The following is a 15,147-nucleotide window of genomic DNA, read 5'->3' on the forward strand; positions in this document are numbered from 1 at the left end:
CCTTCCCAGCCGGATGGCGCCCCCCCGCACCCCCCGCCAGGCACACGGCTGAGCGGTTTGAGCAGCCGGCAAGCCCTCCTGTGCTGCTTAATCCTTTTCCAGGATAACGACTTTTGCCGCACAGTGCTCAGGCTGCTGTTCTGGGACGCGGTGCCCAGACACCCCGGCACTCTCTGGTGCTGCTGGGCAGGGGAGCGGGCTGAGGAACGGGCTCGCAGCGTGCAGCCCGCGCAAGGAAGCGAACCGAGGGTCATTTACAGTCCGACCGGCAAGCCCTCCTGTGCTGCTTAATCCTTTTCCAGGATAACGACTTTTGCCGCACAGTGCTCAGGCTGCTGTTCTGGGACGCGGTGCCCAGACACCCCGGCACTCTCTGGTGCTGCTGGGCAGGGGAGCGGGCTGAGGAACGGGCTCGCAGCGTGCAGCCCGCGCAAGGAAGCGAACCGAGGGTCATTTACAGTCCGAGGAGAGGGTAGAAACGTTTCCTCGCTGCTCCCCCACACCCCCTCCCAGTTTAGTTGAAACCCGTGCTGTGTACATATGCATGTTTGTAAGATGTAATGTGATGGAGGGCACACTGGGACTTTTTGGATCAAGCGTTTGTCAAGAGCTAGAAGCCAAAAAAGACAAGAAAATAAAATTAAAAGGAAAAGAAGCCATGCCGGATGGACAGCAATGTTTCCATATTTACTTTGTTTACAGTGCTTTGTAAATAGGTTCCAGTGACTCTGTCTTTAGATGGATGTTGTGTCAGCTGCCTTCCAGTTTATCTTTGTCATGTAGGTTTATTTACTGTAACTACTTATGCAAGTTCAACTTTTCTAACATGTTTTTATTTTGGACAGTTTTTTAATTGACATTTTCAACAAATAAAGAAGGATAAAAGTCGCTTCTTAGCTCTCGGCGCTGCTTCTTTTGTTTCCGCCGCGGAAGCGAAGCCAGTGCTTGCTCTGGGCATCCCTGATCTGCTCAAAACGCCCGTGGCTGCATCACCCACCCTCCGATTTACTGGATGCTGGCAGGGATACTGGTGCGAATGGTGCTGCCGGTGCTTGGGCTGTTGCTCCCACCGTCACCCAACCCTGCAGCAGGGAAGGGCGCCTGGTCCCAGCGGAAGGAGATGCATTTCCATCCCTGAAGCCCTCCTTGCACTCTGCTAACGAGGATGCTTCGTGGAGAACTAGCTGCTCTCCGCTGCAGCACCGGGTTGCTGTAGATAAGTGACTTCCTGCCTGTTTGAGATTTTTTTTTTTTTAAGTTAGTGTGTGTTTTTTTTTTTTTTCTCCTGGAGATTAGGTGTGGTGACAGGATTTCCTCTGGTCTACCGCTTGGACAGGACCTCTCCTGCACGCTGGTATTTTTAACTCTTTGGTAGAGACGTGCCGCACTCTCAGCCCGCAGCCAAAGGGGAAGGATCAGCAGTTGGAGTAGGAGAAAGACCAAGCAAGAAAGAAACACTGGCCTTGGGCACATCATGGAAAAAGACTGAAGTCTGCAAGGGAGCCCGCTTGAGCCCCAGTGGCACTTTGGGGAAGCGTCGCAGAGGCAGAGCAGCGTTGCATCCAGACCCGAGCGCCCCAGAGCCGGCGCTGGGCAGAGGATCGAGGAGGAAGCATCCCCCAGGCTTGTTTTGGAGGGATCATCTCCATTCCCGGGTCCCTGTGGAGAAGTCTCGCTTGTCTCCACGCAAGGGTGCTTGCAAGGGGCTTGGCCGCCTAGAAGAGATGGAGACCCTGCCAATGGGACAGCCAGGGGAAAGGGCTGTCACCAAGTGAGAGGTGCCGAGGTGAGGCTGGCACCCGGGCACACAGTGCCTAACCGGGAAGGGGGAATTGAAACAAAAATAGACCCCAAAGTAGCGCACGGAGATGGTGGGACAGGTTTGTCACCCGAGTGGCCATCGTGCACGGCCACGTAGCACATAGACAACCATCCTCCAGCTCCATCCTCCAGCTCCTGCTGCCTGGCAGCCCCTGAGCTCCATGGCATGAGCTGGAGAGACCCCACTTGGAAACTGGCATCCTAAACCAAAAATCTCATTTCTTATACAAAACTAAAAAAAAAAAAAGGGCATTTCCCAGTGAGCTCAGTGTGCCTTGAGTCCTGCAAACATCTCTCCCAGCAGGTGACCGTGCTGCTGCTCGCTCCTGCTGCAGCTCATCCATGAACCCCCTCCGTGCCAGTCCCGCTGATGTGCCCCACGTGCTCATCACCCCCTCATCCCCTTCTCCCTTCTTTACTCAGAAAGAAAAAATAAAATTGGTTCAGAAACCGTAAAATCCACAGCCCAAGGCGTGACGGAGAGGCCCCACATCAGGGGGAAAATCAATGTATTGATGACCTTCAAACTTTCCACGGGGAGAGGAAACCTGCGCCCGCCGCGGCACCGGGCAGGGGCCGGGGAGGAGAACAAAGCTGCTCAGGAGAAGGCCACAGCTGGATGGTAGCAATCGCATCTCCTCCCCTCCCACGCGCTGCCTCACGTCTCAATCCCACGGGCTATTTTTGGCAAGCGAAGAAACAGAGGCAAGAAACAAAAGCCCCGGGAAAGGCAGCAGCGCGGGCAGGCGGCGGTTGGCATCTGCTGCTCTTGCTGCAGAAGTTATTGAGCTGTTTTATGCCTGTTGGTTTGTTTTCTTCTCCCCTCTTCAGTTGTTTCCCCCAACCACGCACGAAAAACTGTTTTTCTGTGAGATCTGCAGCTCTCGCATCCCCTCTCAGTGATTTGGGCTGAGGATCGCAGCCCGGCCCAAACACCCCAGGGAGTGCTCCCGACCACCAAGGCTGTGCATCGATCACGGTTTCCCCTTGCCTGTGACGGTGTTTCTGCTCCTGAAGGTTTTTGGGCACCCAAGAATGGCCACGCACACACTCCTCGCAGCTCTCCCCTCCCCATCTGCTCAATCCCATCCAGCCTTTTCTCCTTTCCCTGACCATGAATGGTCTTTGGTTTCTCCTGCGGCTCCCAGCCCCTGCCACCCCATATGAGACAGCCACAGGATCCCACCTTGCGCAGTGCCCAAAGTGGAGCCATCCCTGAAGGCCCCATGACCTGGCAGGCAGGAATAGGCCTTTTCCAGCCAGATGTCCTAATTCCCCTTAAATTAGCTGTGCCAGGGGCTCCAGCCCCGGTGCCTCCATGCCTTCCCAGGGTGAGGGGAGGGTCCCTGCTCCTTCTTCCAGCCAGAATAACCCCCACACTGCCTGGCCCAGGCACCCCAACATGCCCTAAGGAGGGGGACAGGATGGCTGCCCCGGGAGACTTTTGGGACTGGCCCTGTCACCCTCTCGGTCCCCAGATCCCAAGCAGGACCCCAGGAAATCCCAGTGTGTCCCAGTCTGCGGCTGAGAAGGGTGAGCAGCGTTCAAAGCAAACAAAGCACCTAATCTCTTAATTCAGAAACTGTATTAATCGCCACAGTGGACAAACCCCCACACTCAGGAAGGAGGAACAGCAAAACATGGCTACGGCCACGCACAGGCCCTTGGCACGCAGTCCCGCTCTGTTCAGGAATATAAGTCAGTTTTAGTTAAATAAACAGTTTTTATACATGGTGTCGGACAAGAGCGGTCCATTCCCTGATGAAGTTACACAATGTTAGAGAACAGCCAAGAAATATGTATTAAATTATGGTAAACCCAGTCTGGCTCTGAGCTCTCCTCGCCTGCCTTTGGGAGGGGGCCGTGCCGGGCACCCAGCACTGCGATGGGCTCTGCAAAGACTGCCCCATCCCGGCAGTGGTGGCACTCGGGCACCATGTTAGGACCAGACCTGCAGCCTCCAGCCAAGCAAACCCTAAGGATTGCCCAAATCCGAAAACTCTTCCCCTTGCAGACCTACCAGCTTCCAGGAGTATTTCCAAACCTTTGCACTCTGACAAGCGTGACCTGTACAACCTCCAGGCTTGCCACCTTTGGCATCTTCAGACGTTTTTAAAACATGCAACATAGAATGGTTAGAGTTGGGAAGAGACATTAAAGACCATCTATTCTCAACCCCCCTGCCCTGGGCAGGGCCACCTCCCCCCAGCCCAGGTTGCTCCAAGCCCCGTCCAACCTGGCCTTGAATACCTCCAGGGATGGGGCAGCCACAGCTTCTCGGGGCAACCTGCCCCAGGGGATCACCACCCGCACAAGAAAGACCCCAGTGTGCAGTGTCACCCAGGCCCCCACTGCCCAAAAGGGGGTCCTGTCTGTCTGCACAGTCCTGCTCTCCTGGAGCTCCAGGAAAGGTGTTACTGAGGACAGCCAGAAGATGCTCTGCACGCACATCTTGAAGGCCTTGAGAAGAAGCAGTTGGTCCTCCCACTCCTGTACTGTCCCAGGGGAGGAAGTGTCTCAGAAGAGGAGACAGGTCCAAATTTGACAGTGGTGGCCAATGCCCCTTCCACAGGGAAGTGAAACAGTCCACAGGCAGAGGGTCCTCTACCTGCAGAGGTGGGAGGAGGACAGTCTCACAAGCAGATTCTGTTCACCAAGAACGGAGCACTGTCAGCACCTTACCAATGCCCTGGGTTGAAATCAGCAACCAGTTGCCCCCTTTGGCCACTGATTGCCCCTCTGGTGCAGGGTGAATGTCACCCAGCGTGAAGCTGGCCAAGACAGTGTCACCCTAAGCAAGAAGGCTGGTCGGGTTTCATAGATAGGCATGGGTGGAAAAAAGGGGGTTCTGAAGACAAAGCAGACAGTTAGGGTGGCAACAATGCATCACCAGCAGCTACCACATAAGGACAGCGCTTGGCTGATTGATTCCTTTAGAGGAGATGTTCCTAAGCCTTTTCATGTTTTTCCGTTGGCGTTTTGTAAGCAGATTGGTACGGGAGATATGTATGAACCTAGCTTGGCCGGAGCACCCTGAGCCATCCTACATCATTAGGAAAGAAACGTTGATGGCAGAGTTTGCTAAACAAAGCTCTTGTGACATAACGGGGACATCCACCCTGCCAGGTGCGTGGGGCACGGTGGACCCAGACACACAACATCAGCCCGTACCAAACCATTGGCAACGAAAGAAAACAGCAAAGTGCAAACAACAACAGCTTCAAACTTTGTTCCATTTGTGTTCTCAGGGCCCCTTGGCCCTCATTAATAAATAACAAAATATACAAATTAAGAAACAAGAAAACCAAAGAGGCAGAGGAACATAAATACGGGAAACAGGGAAAGCCACTTTGCTCAACAAAGTGGGGCTGGACCCCCAGCTCGGGGTGGCCCCCTCCTCACTACAGCTTGAAGATGCCAAAGTAGTTGCTGCCGTGGCTGTAGTTCACTTGCGTTGAGTCTGTCACGTTGACAAAGACCATGTCGCCTTCCCGGAGCTTGAAGACACCTCCCTCCCGGATGGACTGGAGGTCACAGTAAGACATGGAGGTGCTGTGTGTGTCTAGTCCCTTCAGCAAAAGCCGGTCCTCTTCCATGGGGAGATACAAATAAATATAGAGAGTGAAGGGTGCCGAAGTCGCCGCCTTGGTGCAGAAGCTGACTTGGGAGTAGATATAGTAGAGCCCTGCTTCCTTCACCTTCAGTTTCCCCTCCTGGTAGGATATTGAGTTGTTGTTCATGGGGCCATACGTCGTCGTCTTCCACTCCAGCACTGTAAGGAGCAAAGCATGGCAGATGAGCTGGCAGAAGGAGATTTTTGGCAGGCTGATTTTTGGGGGAGACCCCCAGACATTTGGCATCACAGCCTCTGTCTGCTGCAGGGTGCGGGGGCGGGTCCTGCCCATCCCCAGCCCAGGGGAACAGGGTCCCCTTCCCCGAGATCAGGACATGTTTAACCCGTGTTTCTGGTCACTGGCCTTGACACCCTTGAATCGATTATGCGAGCAGAGGAGCATTTTGCTTCCTTCATCCAACCAAGTGGAAATGCTGAGGGTGGAAGACTGCACACAGCTGCTGCCATGGGGCAAACAGCCCCGTGTCTGCCCCTGTAGGGTTGCTATCTCCATGGCTTTTGGTGGCACAGCCTCCGAGCCCTCACAGTCCTGCCAAAACACACTGCAGCTCCTATCTTCAGAGGAGCCCACCCCGGGGCACATAATTTTTCCAAACTGGGGGCTGCCTTTCTTCCAAAGTCCTTCCTCCACTCAGGCCTCCGGAGATGGCAAGATCTTGCCAAGGAAGGACAAAAATAAATGTCCCACACTTTTTGTCCCTGGCAGGGTGCAGAGCTGGGAGGGTTTGGCATGGCAATTTCTGCCTCCCACCGCCAGGACCACTGCCCACACAGACCTGCTACTGGCCTGGCTTTTGGGGCACTATCTGGGTCATCAGAGCAGCTCATGAACTCCCGCTGGAGTCGGTATGGATCGGTCAGTACAGAGACCAGGAAGCCACAGCCACGGGGGCTGAGCTGAGCTACGACCTCCAGGAGGGATTTTGGACCTCTGCCTTCCCCACCCTACAGAGACACCCGTGAGAGCATCGGGGTGAGCAACCCAGCCCCACAGGGAATAACGGGTTCGACTGTCCCAGCCCAGAGTCCCAGTCCCCGCAGTGGGGTGGCACAGGAGGTCCCGGGGGAGCCATGCCGCCTGTGGTCCATGGCCACACATCCCACCAAGGAGGTTTCCTCTGCTCTCGCCTGCTGAGGTGCAGAGCGCCGAGCTCCAGGCAGCTGCTGTTCTCTGCGCAATTTCACCCCACTTTATAGGCTCGACAAGCGCTTAAGCGGGGAGTTTTAAAACTCAGCGAGCTTCTCACTCCTTTGATCTTATCTAACACCGAGCTTTCCACAGGTAGACTGAGCTCTGGGTGAAATGCTGCGTCAGAGATGGAAAGAGCAGTTGCTGATTACTGGCAGTTACTCCAGAATTAAATCAAACGCGCTTAGATTGCAAAATCCTTGCCAGACTGAGAGACTGACCTTGACACTCTTACTCTCTCCGCTAACCCTTGCCTTGTAGGGTGGCCCTTAGCTCAGGCTGCGCTGGGGGACGGAGCCGCGAGAGCAACCGTGGTCGGTGCAGAGGGATGCGCAAACGCAAACGGACTCACGCGTTTCTCAAACCTAACGGTGGCCACGGCTGTGAATAAGTACAGCTTGCCCAAATCAGTTTGGAGCTATTTATGGTGCGACGGTAAAGTCACCAGCCAGCCCGTATTGCCACCAAGGACCCATGATGAGCTCAGCAGTGCCAGCACAGCCCTCCTGCGGCAGCCACCCCGGCAAGGCATGGCCAGGAGAGCAAAAGCGTTGCATTTTGAGCCCCAAAGAAAAGTGAGAGGCTGGTTTTCTTAAACATGAAGAGAAATAGTTTTTCCCTCATAAAAAAAAAAAAAACACGATGAAGATTAAGCCACTGTGGTGCATTTCTAGAAAGGCACATATAAGGCTGCTGAGTACAGCTGGCAGAGGATGCCCGGACCCCGTGTGGCACTTGTGCACGTGGTGACATGGCCACTGGGAGGTTCGCTGTGCTCTGGGGACACGTACTCCTGGAGTTGTGTTGTCCCCGTCCCTGCCCTTACAGAGCCAGGGGACAGGAGCACAGGGTCCGGGCGGGGGATGCGCGCTGCTGTGCCTCAGCGGCTCCCCGGCCAAGGCAGTGCCGAGCGGGTCTGTCTTACCTGAGACCGACTTACTGCTCCTCTGACCTGCCAGGTGGGCTGCGATGGGCTGCCTCTTCTCCACTGCAATTCGGAAAGGCCGGTGTTATCGATGCCTTGACACCTACTGTCCCACCCCGGGCAACACGGCTCCTCTGCAGGGACCACGGCACCCCTCACCCTTGGTATTGCTCTCTGGACCAAGTCCAGCTCCGAGGCACACTCGCCAAGGTTCCCTCCCCAGCTGTGAGTGAGGCAGGATCTCGTCTCTGCTCAGCAAACACTCTCAGCCACCTTCAAGGCGAAGCCCCTGGGGGATAAAGCCCAGAGAGGAGTCCATGCCACCGTGCCCACCGTGGGAACAGGACCTGGATGTGCCTGCTCCTTACCTGCCACGGCCGTCTCGTTCTTGTGCATCAAACGGGGATGCTCATGGTGCTCATGGCCTGCAATGCGAAAAGACCATGGATTTAGTTTTGGGTTCATTTTCATTAAAACTGCCCCCCCTGTGCCAGCCCCATGCCATCCGTTGTCCCACCCCATAGGGATGCTCCAAACCCCAACCCCATCCCCTGCCCCCCTGCCCTGCCCCGGGGCACCGGGGGGCTGTTGCATGATGAAGGAAACCCATTCCCAGGCCAGGCGACTCCTCTTGCCCCCAGCAAGCCACTGGTGGCACCTGGAAACTCACCTCTCTGCATTTCAAACTTGGGCTGCCCCTTGCTGGCTCCCCCGTCCTGAAACAACAGCAAGAACATACGTATTCTTTTTAAAGATGTACAAATCAAGGGTTTTGAAAGCCTCGGTGTAAAGGATGCTCTGGCCATGGCCCAGGTTGGTGCTGTTCAGCCCCGACAACCCTGCCAGCTCTCGGTGGAGGGTACCCAAAACCTCAGAGCCCCCCCAGCACCTTCCCCAGCATCACGTACGGCCACAGGGGTTGATAGGATTTATGATCTTAGGTTTTACACCATTCAAATGATGTGATGGGGAAAGTTTATTTGAAAAAAAAAAAAAAAAGAAACAAAAACCCCCCATCTCCTTTTCCTTTAAAACCGTGTTGGAGAGCCGTGCTGCACATGCTGCCCAGCAAACCAGGCACGTCCCTGCCCCTACAAAGGGGAGTTTTCAGGATGGGTGAGCAGCACCCACCGCAGACAGTTTTCTGCTGTCAGTTGGGAGCTGATGCAATCCTGAAGGTTTAGGTGAGGCATTTGATGCCATCGGGCACTGATAACGAGGGAGAAATGTCCCTCTCCTGCCTGCCCTGGCCAGGACAGCCCCTCCGAAAGAGCGAATTCAAGGGCTGAGCAGGCTGAGAGCACCTCATCCCTGCCCAGGCAGCCCCCAGCCGCTCCAGGAGGACATTCCAGTGCAGGTTGGCTCTTTTGCACAGCATCCTCCTCCTCCTCCTCCTCACCGGCTGCCGGGAGCTGTGCCGCCTGGCCTGAGCCTTGCACCATCATCGGCACCCGGGCAAAGTGGGCGTAAAAATGCTCCCAGCCGCAGGTGGCCACAAGCATCCTCCCGGCACCTGGCACAGGGTCGGAGCGAGGTGCCAGGCAGCAGGAAATCAGTGTTTTTCAGACTGGGATCAGAGCACAGAGCCAGGGCGGCTGCAGCTCCATCCCTCCCACAGCGAGTTCCGAGCATCCCTCGGCGTGCCGCTGCTCTGCCCAAGACCGTTTTGAGAAAAAAAAAAAAAAGTGAACGAGATTTTGCAATGATGCCAATATAATGTAAAAAGAATACAGCGTAAAAAGAATACAGTGTAAAAAGAATATAGTGTAAAAAGTGGCACATGCTATGCAGCCCCAAGGTAAAGGACACCCATGGTTTTAAAAAAACAAAAAAGCTTGGGATGAAGCTGTGTGTGTGCCCGGGACCTCCCCCCAACCTTCAGTGGGGTCTTTATCCACCTAACAGCAGCGTACCTTGCACTGGAGGTCCTGGAAGCCCTTTAAAATCTTTTCACAGTCCAATAATGTCGACTTCTGACCTTCTGCCGTCTGACATTTCTGTACTTTCCTCAGGAAGATGTAATCTTCATTTAGGCTCAACGCCTCTTCCATCTGCCGGCGGGAGGGGTGGGGGGTGGGAGAGAAGAGAGGGTGAACGGGATGTTAGTGGGGAACCTGCAACGGCTGGCAGCACAGCCAGGCTGTATTCCTGCCAGGGGTAAATCGCAGCCTGGAGAACTCGAGGCGGGTTGTTCAGCATCGGGATGAGCCGGGCAGAGATGCTGTGGGTACCACGCGCTCCCACCAGCCGCCCCGCGCAGCATCTGCACCCGCATCCACCGGGAATTGCACTCACGGGGCTGACCCTGCTTGGCCACGCTGGGTGAGAGGAGGGTCTCTCGGGATCCCTTCCTATTTTCTATCACCTTGATCATGAATATAAATTTCCCACTTTTCCAAAAGGCAGGTGGCAAATAGCCACCCGCTTGTATTTACAGACAGCGGCGCAGAAATCTCAGCGAGCGGCTCGCTGCTGCGGCCCCAGTGGGCAACTGGGATGCCCACTCAGCCCCACGCTGCCCTGCCCGTGCAGGGTGACTTTTCATTTTTTTTTCAAATAACTTATCGAGAGCTTATTAAAGAGCTGCCAGGAGACCAAAACGACTTGTGGGTTGGGGCTGAATCCTGCCAAGGGCTTGAGATTAAAAAAAATCAGACTACAAAAGGATCAGAAAGCCATAATAATAATAATAACAACAACAACAATAATAATAATAATAAAAAATGTGTGTGTATGTATATATATACACACACACTCTGATTTTTGAAATTGCATCCCCTTTGTAAAAACCTAACATTCGGGTAAATGACTAAGAGAAGTGCAGATAGGCATGAGGACACACAGCCCGGCAGAGCGCTCAGCGTTGGGATGCAGAAGGTCGGGTTTGAAGCCCCGTCGCGAGCTCTGAAGGCAGCTGAAACCCTCCTGCCACCCGCGACTGCGTCCGGGCTGCCTCTGGTCCTCCTCCATGGCCCCGTTTCACTCCACCGGGGACCCTCTGCTCACCCCCAGGTTGCAATCCCCATGCAGCAAAGTCCCCTTCCAACTCCCTGCCTTTGAAGCCCCTTTAGCTCAGGATTGCTCTCCACCCTTGAAAATCAGCAGACACCCACTTAAATTTCAGTTTAAGTTGAGACAACAAATTTAAAAATCAGTAACGAGGATCTTATCATTGTATCTGCTAAGGAGAACTCATTCTGGGGTTTCATTTCTTTAGCTGGGAGTTTTTTCTGCTTTGGAGGAAAGTAGCTTTAGATCAGTGCTTTTAAGCATTGCGCAGTGGGGCTGCAGTCACAGCAATCTCAAAAATAGCTTTTCAGTTTTTAATTTTCTGAGTAAATATTGTCCCACCTATGGGACAGGATCACTGATACTGTGTTGCTGGAAAACAAAAAAAAAAAGAAAGACCAAGTACTAAGATCCACTCTTTTCTTCCCTAAATAAAAGGCAGCATCTGAAGTGAGATGTTGGTAAAATTCATGCATGCAAATACTAAAAAAATATTAATTTCTGGACCCTCTCCATCCTCGCCATTAGTGTCGCAGTGCTGCCAAGTGCTATGGCACCAGAAAAACCACTAAGGAGTCTAAAATATCTACTTGTGTGTTTAAACCCCACTCTCCTCTCTCTGGACTGGCCATCAGCTGCCGGGTTTGCTATTAACAGGTCTTCTTGATTGATCCATTCTCGTTTTGTTAATGAAGGGAACAGATCTCATCCTCCACGCACATCTTAGTGGCAAATTAAAGCAGAAATGAGAACATGGGTGTAATAAATGCCACTCCCGTGTCCATCCAGTGGCCAGCATCATCTTCCACCATGTTCATCCTTTTGGTGAGCGTATCTCACCACGGCTGAAGGCAAATCGCGTTAGCAATCCGGCAGAGACAACCTTGTTTCTCCACTTACCTTATCCATCTTCATGTGAAGATACAAACAGAAGAGTACGGTCCCAATCATCTGTGCTACAATAAATACAGTGAGGAAGCCCATGAACATCTTCATGGTGCTGGGCGAGGTGCTGCTGATGGGTCGGGGTGTCGCAGGGCTGTAGGGTTCGTTCATCCTCTGTGCGCGTTGCTGGGGCTCCTTCAAATGCGCTGCTTGCAAGTAGCATGAGAACTGTTGTGTGAGCACCCGCTGCTCAAGGGATACAGGTTGCAGCAACCTACACTTCCTGGAAAAAACTCTTCGTAGTGGGTAGGTTTGTTCACTGCTGTCTCCCACAACAAAAAAAGGTTGCTTAGACTTTCTTCTCTGGTGCACTTCCATGCTTTTTCCTACCGTTCTACCAGAAGCAGAGAGAGGTTCTTATTCCATATATTCATATTTGCCCTCGAAACACTCCTGACTATGCCCCGGTGTTTTTTTCCTGCTGTGGATGAAAGTTTCATGGTGAGCTGTCTTCAAAGAAATGAAGACCATGAATACATGGACAGAGCTGCTGAGCAGCACTGTGGGCTGCCAGGGGCGAGGAAACACTCAGAAAGTCAGTTCTCTCTCAAAAGGGGAAGAAAGGCTTTTTGCCCTCTGTTTCCCTTCGTGAGGAGGATGACTTCGCAGCGAAGGTGCCTGGCTGAGGCAGGCGGGGTGTGCTGGTTTCTGGCCTTCCCTTGAGCTCCCCGTGGGTGAAGCCTCTGCCCGGCGAGTCTGGAGGCTCCTGGAGAAAGGACCACGTCTATGGGCACTGTGACCTTTGGGGGGGGGAGGGGGCACAGCTCGCATGCTCCATGACAGGCAGCGAGACTTTAGGCCTTGGTGCTTGGCCATCACTTTGGAGAGACAAGTTTTAAGCAGCTTTCTTGGTACTCTAGTGAGGTGCTCACCCTCCTCCCAAGGGCACAAGCCACCTCAGACCCTGTCCCCACTTACCCCCGTTACCCATATCTCTGTGTCCGGGCATGGGGAGGATGTTGGGGATGCTGGGCACTCCTGGCAGCTGCTGACCTCCCAGCATCACCTCCATGCAACTCTGGGCAACCCGTGTCTCCTCTATGCCCCCACACGTCTCGAGCTGGCAGCGGGGAGGTGAGGTCCTGCCCACGAGATCTTCAGGTATGCAACACTTGTGCGGCCATGCACCACCAATAAAATAATTTAGGGTCAATGCAGAGGGGTCCTCAGTGCTTGCAAGAGGGGACAGACCTCCTTTTCTCCATGTTAAAGAGGATGAATATGGGTTTCTGCTGGGGCACAGAGGGGGAGGGCTGTGGGGCTGTACTGCGGAGTGAGTTTGAAGGCAGTCATCAAGCCATGGCATAAAGTTGTTTTGAAAGTAGCACGCTAAAGACGAGGCTCTTATCAGATGTGCGTGCAGCACATAAAGGGTTGGATCCTGCTAGAAGCGGCGGGGCGCTGAGCAGGGCGAGCAGCCCCAGGAGAGGAGGGAACGCAGCGCCTTGTCGGGGCCGCTCAGAGCCTTGCAGGATGGAGTCCAGCGCTCGCTTCTGCGACCTACCCACTCTTCTTGCATCCTGTCCTGTGTGGTTAGGGCGCTGCGAGCTGCAGATGCACAAGCTGGTAACAAAGCACAAACATCTCTGCAACCAAGCCAGACTTTGTCCTTGGCGGGTCACCGTGTTCCTAAATATAGCATCCAAATCGCGAGTGTGGGGTGGCACCAGGATCTTCTGCCGGGCAGAGGACGGCCCGTGGCTGGTTCTCTGGAGTCATGTAACCCCTCACCCTGTGGGGACCGTCACCCCTCCATGCCAAGGATGTCCAGCTCACATGTACAACCTGCTTGCGGTCCAGCTCACCGGGGCTCCCCGTCCCCCGGCGGAGCATCCTCCTGGCAGCAGCGAGGTGACTCAAGCGGTGCTGGGGACGCACTGCCTTGGGTGGCAGAAGGGGATCCCCTCAGCATCTCTAGGCTTTGGACCTGGTCCCTCAGGCTTGCAGCCCTGCTGTGCGTGGGATCAAGCCCACACACAGCCTGGGGGCACTGCCAAACCACTGCTTTTAGTCCTTTTTATCTTAAAATTGGCGTTATCTTTGGAAAGAGCAGCCCTGGCCTCCTCACGGGGGTCTGATCTGACACCGAGCTCCTACACGCTGTCCCTGCCACGATGAGCTTGCCACAGGCAAAAAGCCGCTTCGTGGTGGACACCCCCAAGGACACCCCCCACAGCGGAGGGTCACGAGGCCACGGTGGGGAGCAGCTCCCCGGAGTCCTCTCCCTGTGCCTCAGCCCCATGGTGCTCACCGGCATTTTCCAGGGCTCTTCAGAGTTTCCTCTGAATTCAACACTCACGTTTGGGGGAAGTCTCTACATGAGAAACAAAATGACATGAGAAGTCATCACTAAATACTTTCCCCGAATCCTGAGTGTTGGGACCGAGAGGCAGCCGATAACGTGTGAAACCACAGCAACGAGCGGTGCAGAGCGCGGCAAGCAAGGTTTTGCGCAGCTATTCCTGAGCCCTGGCTGTCCCCGGCAGACAAAACTTTTTCAAAGCCGTTTCTGGATAACCACCTGTCACTGTTTCACCGAAATGAGAAGAACCTGTAGGTAATGCCGGAAACCCCGAGTGCATCACCGGCTCCATCACACACACCTTGCTGGGGAGGCCGGAGCAGGCGGTGGCTTCGGAAGGGCTGCCAGGTTTGGGAAGGAGGATGGGGAAATGATCCGGTTTTGGGTACCCGGCACAAAACATCACCAGAGGGTTGGCCGGCTCGTGCTGTAAACCAGGAAACTGAGAGTCACTAGTCACCGGCACCCTGACGGGAGAAACCGGGTGGAAAATGTGACAGCGGGGATCCTGGCAGAGGTTCGTCAGCGGGGAGGGCAGGCTGGCAGTTCCTCTTCAAGGAAACCATTGCTCCACGTCGGCGATCCAGCCGCTCACCAGAGCAGCAAGCCCTCAGGAGCCACCTCCTCCACCTTGCACCACCAGGTCTTGCAGCTGCTCCGGCTCAAGCCAGGAGTCGATGCCAGTAGCACGACATCTACCAGGAGGTGCCAACCAAGTGCTGAGGAAGGCAGAGCCCCACCAGGTCATCCCACCACCGTCACTGTTCAGAGCCGGGCAGCCTGGGAAGACAGGGCTGCCACAGGGTGTGTGGTGGGGTTGGCCCCTGGGGACATGCTCTGTTGCCACCTCGCTGTTTTCCATGGATGGTAAGGATGGGGGGAAAGACTCAAAATTCTCAAAACCCACTTTATCCCATGTCAGGGCCAGGTAGCATCATGGTTGCACATCCTTGGACACTTGGCTGCTGTAGGAACATGGCAGGGGGGGAGCAGAGGGGGGGAACAGCCTTGGGGAAAGAGGGGCAGGGGCCAGAGGGGCAACAGAGAGGGGACCCAACACCTGAGGGAAGAGTCTGCCTGCATGGGATAACCCCAGAGAAGGTGTAGTGATATCTTCACCTGGTGATGAGCCCACCACCGAGAAACCAACAGGGTTTTCTTTCACACCTCCCCCCCCAAACCATCTGAAGGTAACCGTACCCATCCACTCGTGAAGCCAAACTGGCACAGTTCCTCCGGCCAGCTAACCCCCGGGTGAGACAATGGGAAAATGTGATCCATCGCTTGCATTCCTATTGACCTAGTTATGGTATTTCCGCTGA

The 15,147-nt window shown here is 54.5% G+C and overlaps 1 protein-coding gene across 1 annotated transcript; it reads right to left on the bottom strand.

The window, feature by feature from the left end:
- Positions 1-5,222: 5,222 nt before the first annotated feature.
- CD40LG (CD40 ligand) lies at positions 5,223-11,688 on the bottom strand. Its single transcript, XM_009881701.1, has 6 exons — positions 11,479-11,688; positions 9,483-9,620; positions 8,240-8,285; positions 7,938-7,994; positions 7,570-7,632; positions 5,223-5,593 (listed from the first exon to the last, which is right to left on the bottom strand). Exons 1-6 carry the CDS (start codon positions 11,632-11,634, stop codon positions 5,223-5,225), a joined length of 831 nt encoding a protein of 276 aa, XP_009880003.1. The 5' UTR covers positions 11,635-11,688.
- Positions 11,689-15,147: the final 3,459 nt, after the last annotated feature.

The sequence above is a fragment of the Charadrius vociferus genome, unplaced genomic scaffold, assembly GCF_000708025.1.
Source record: "Charadrius vociferus isolate BGI_N301 unplaced genomic scaffold, ASM70802v2 scaffold472, whole genome shotgun sequence".
Taxonomy (NCBI): Eukaryota; Metazoa; Chordata; class Aves; order Charadriiformes; family Charadriidae; genus Charadrius; species Charadrius vociferus.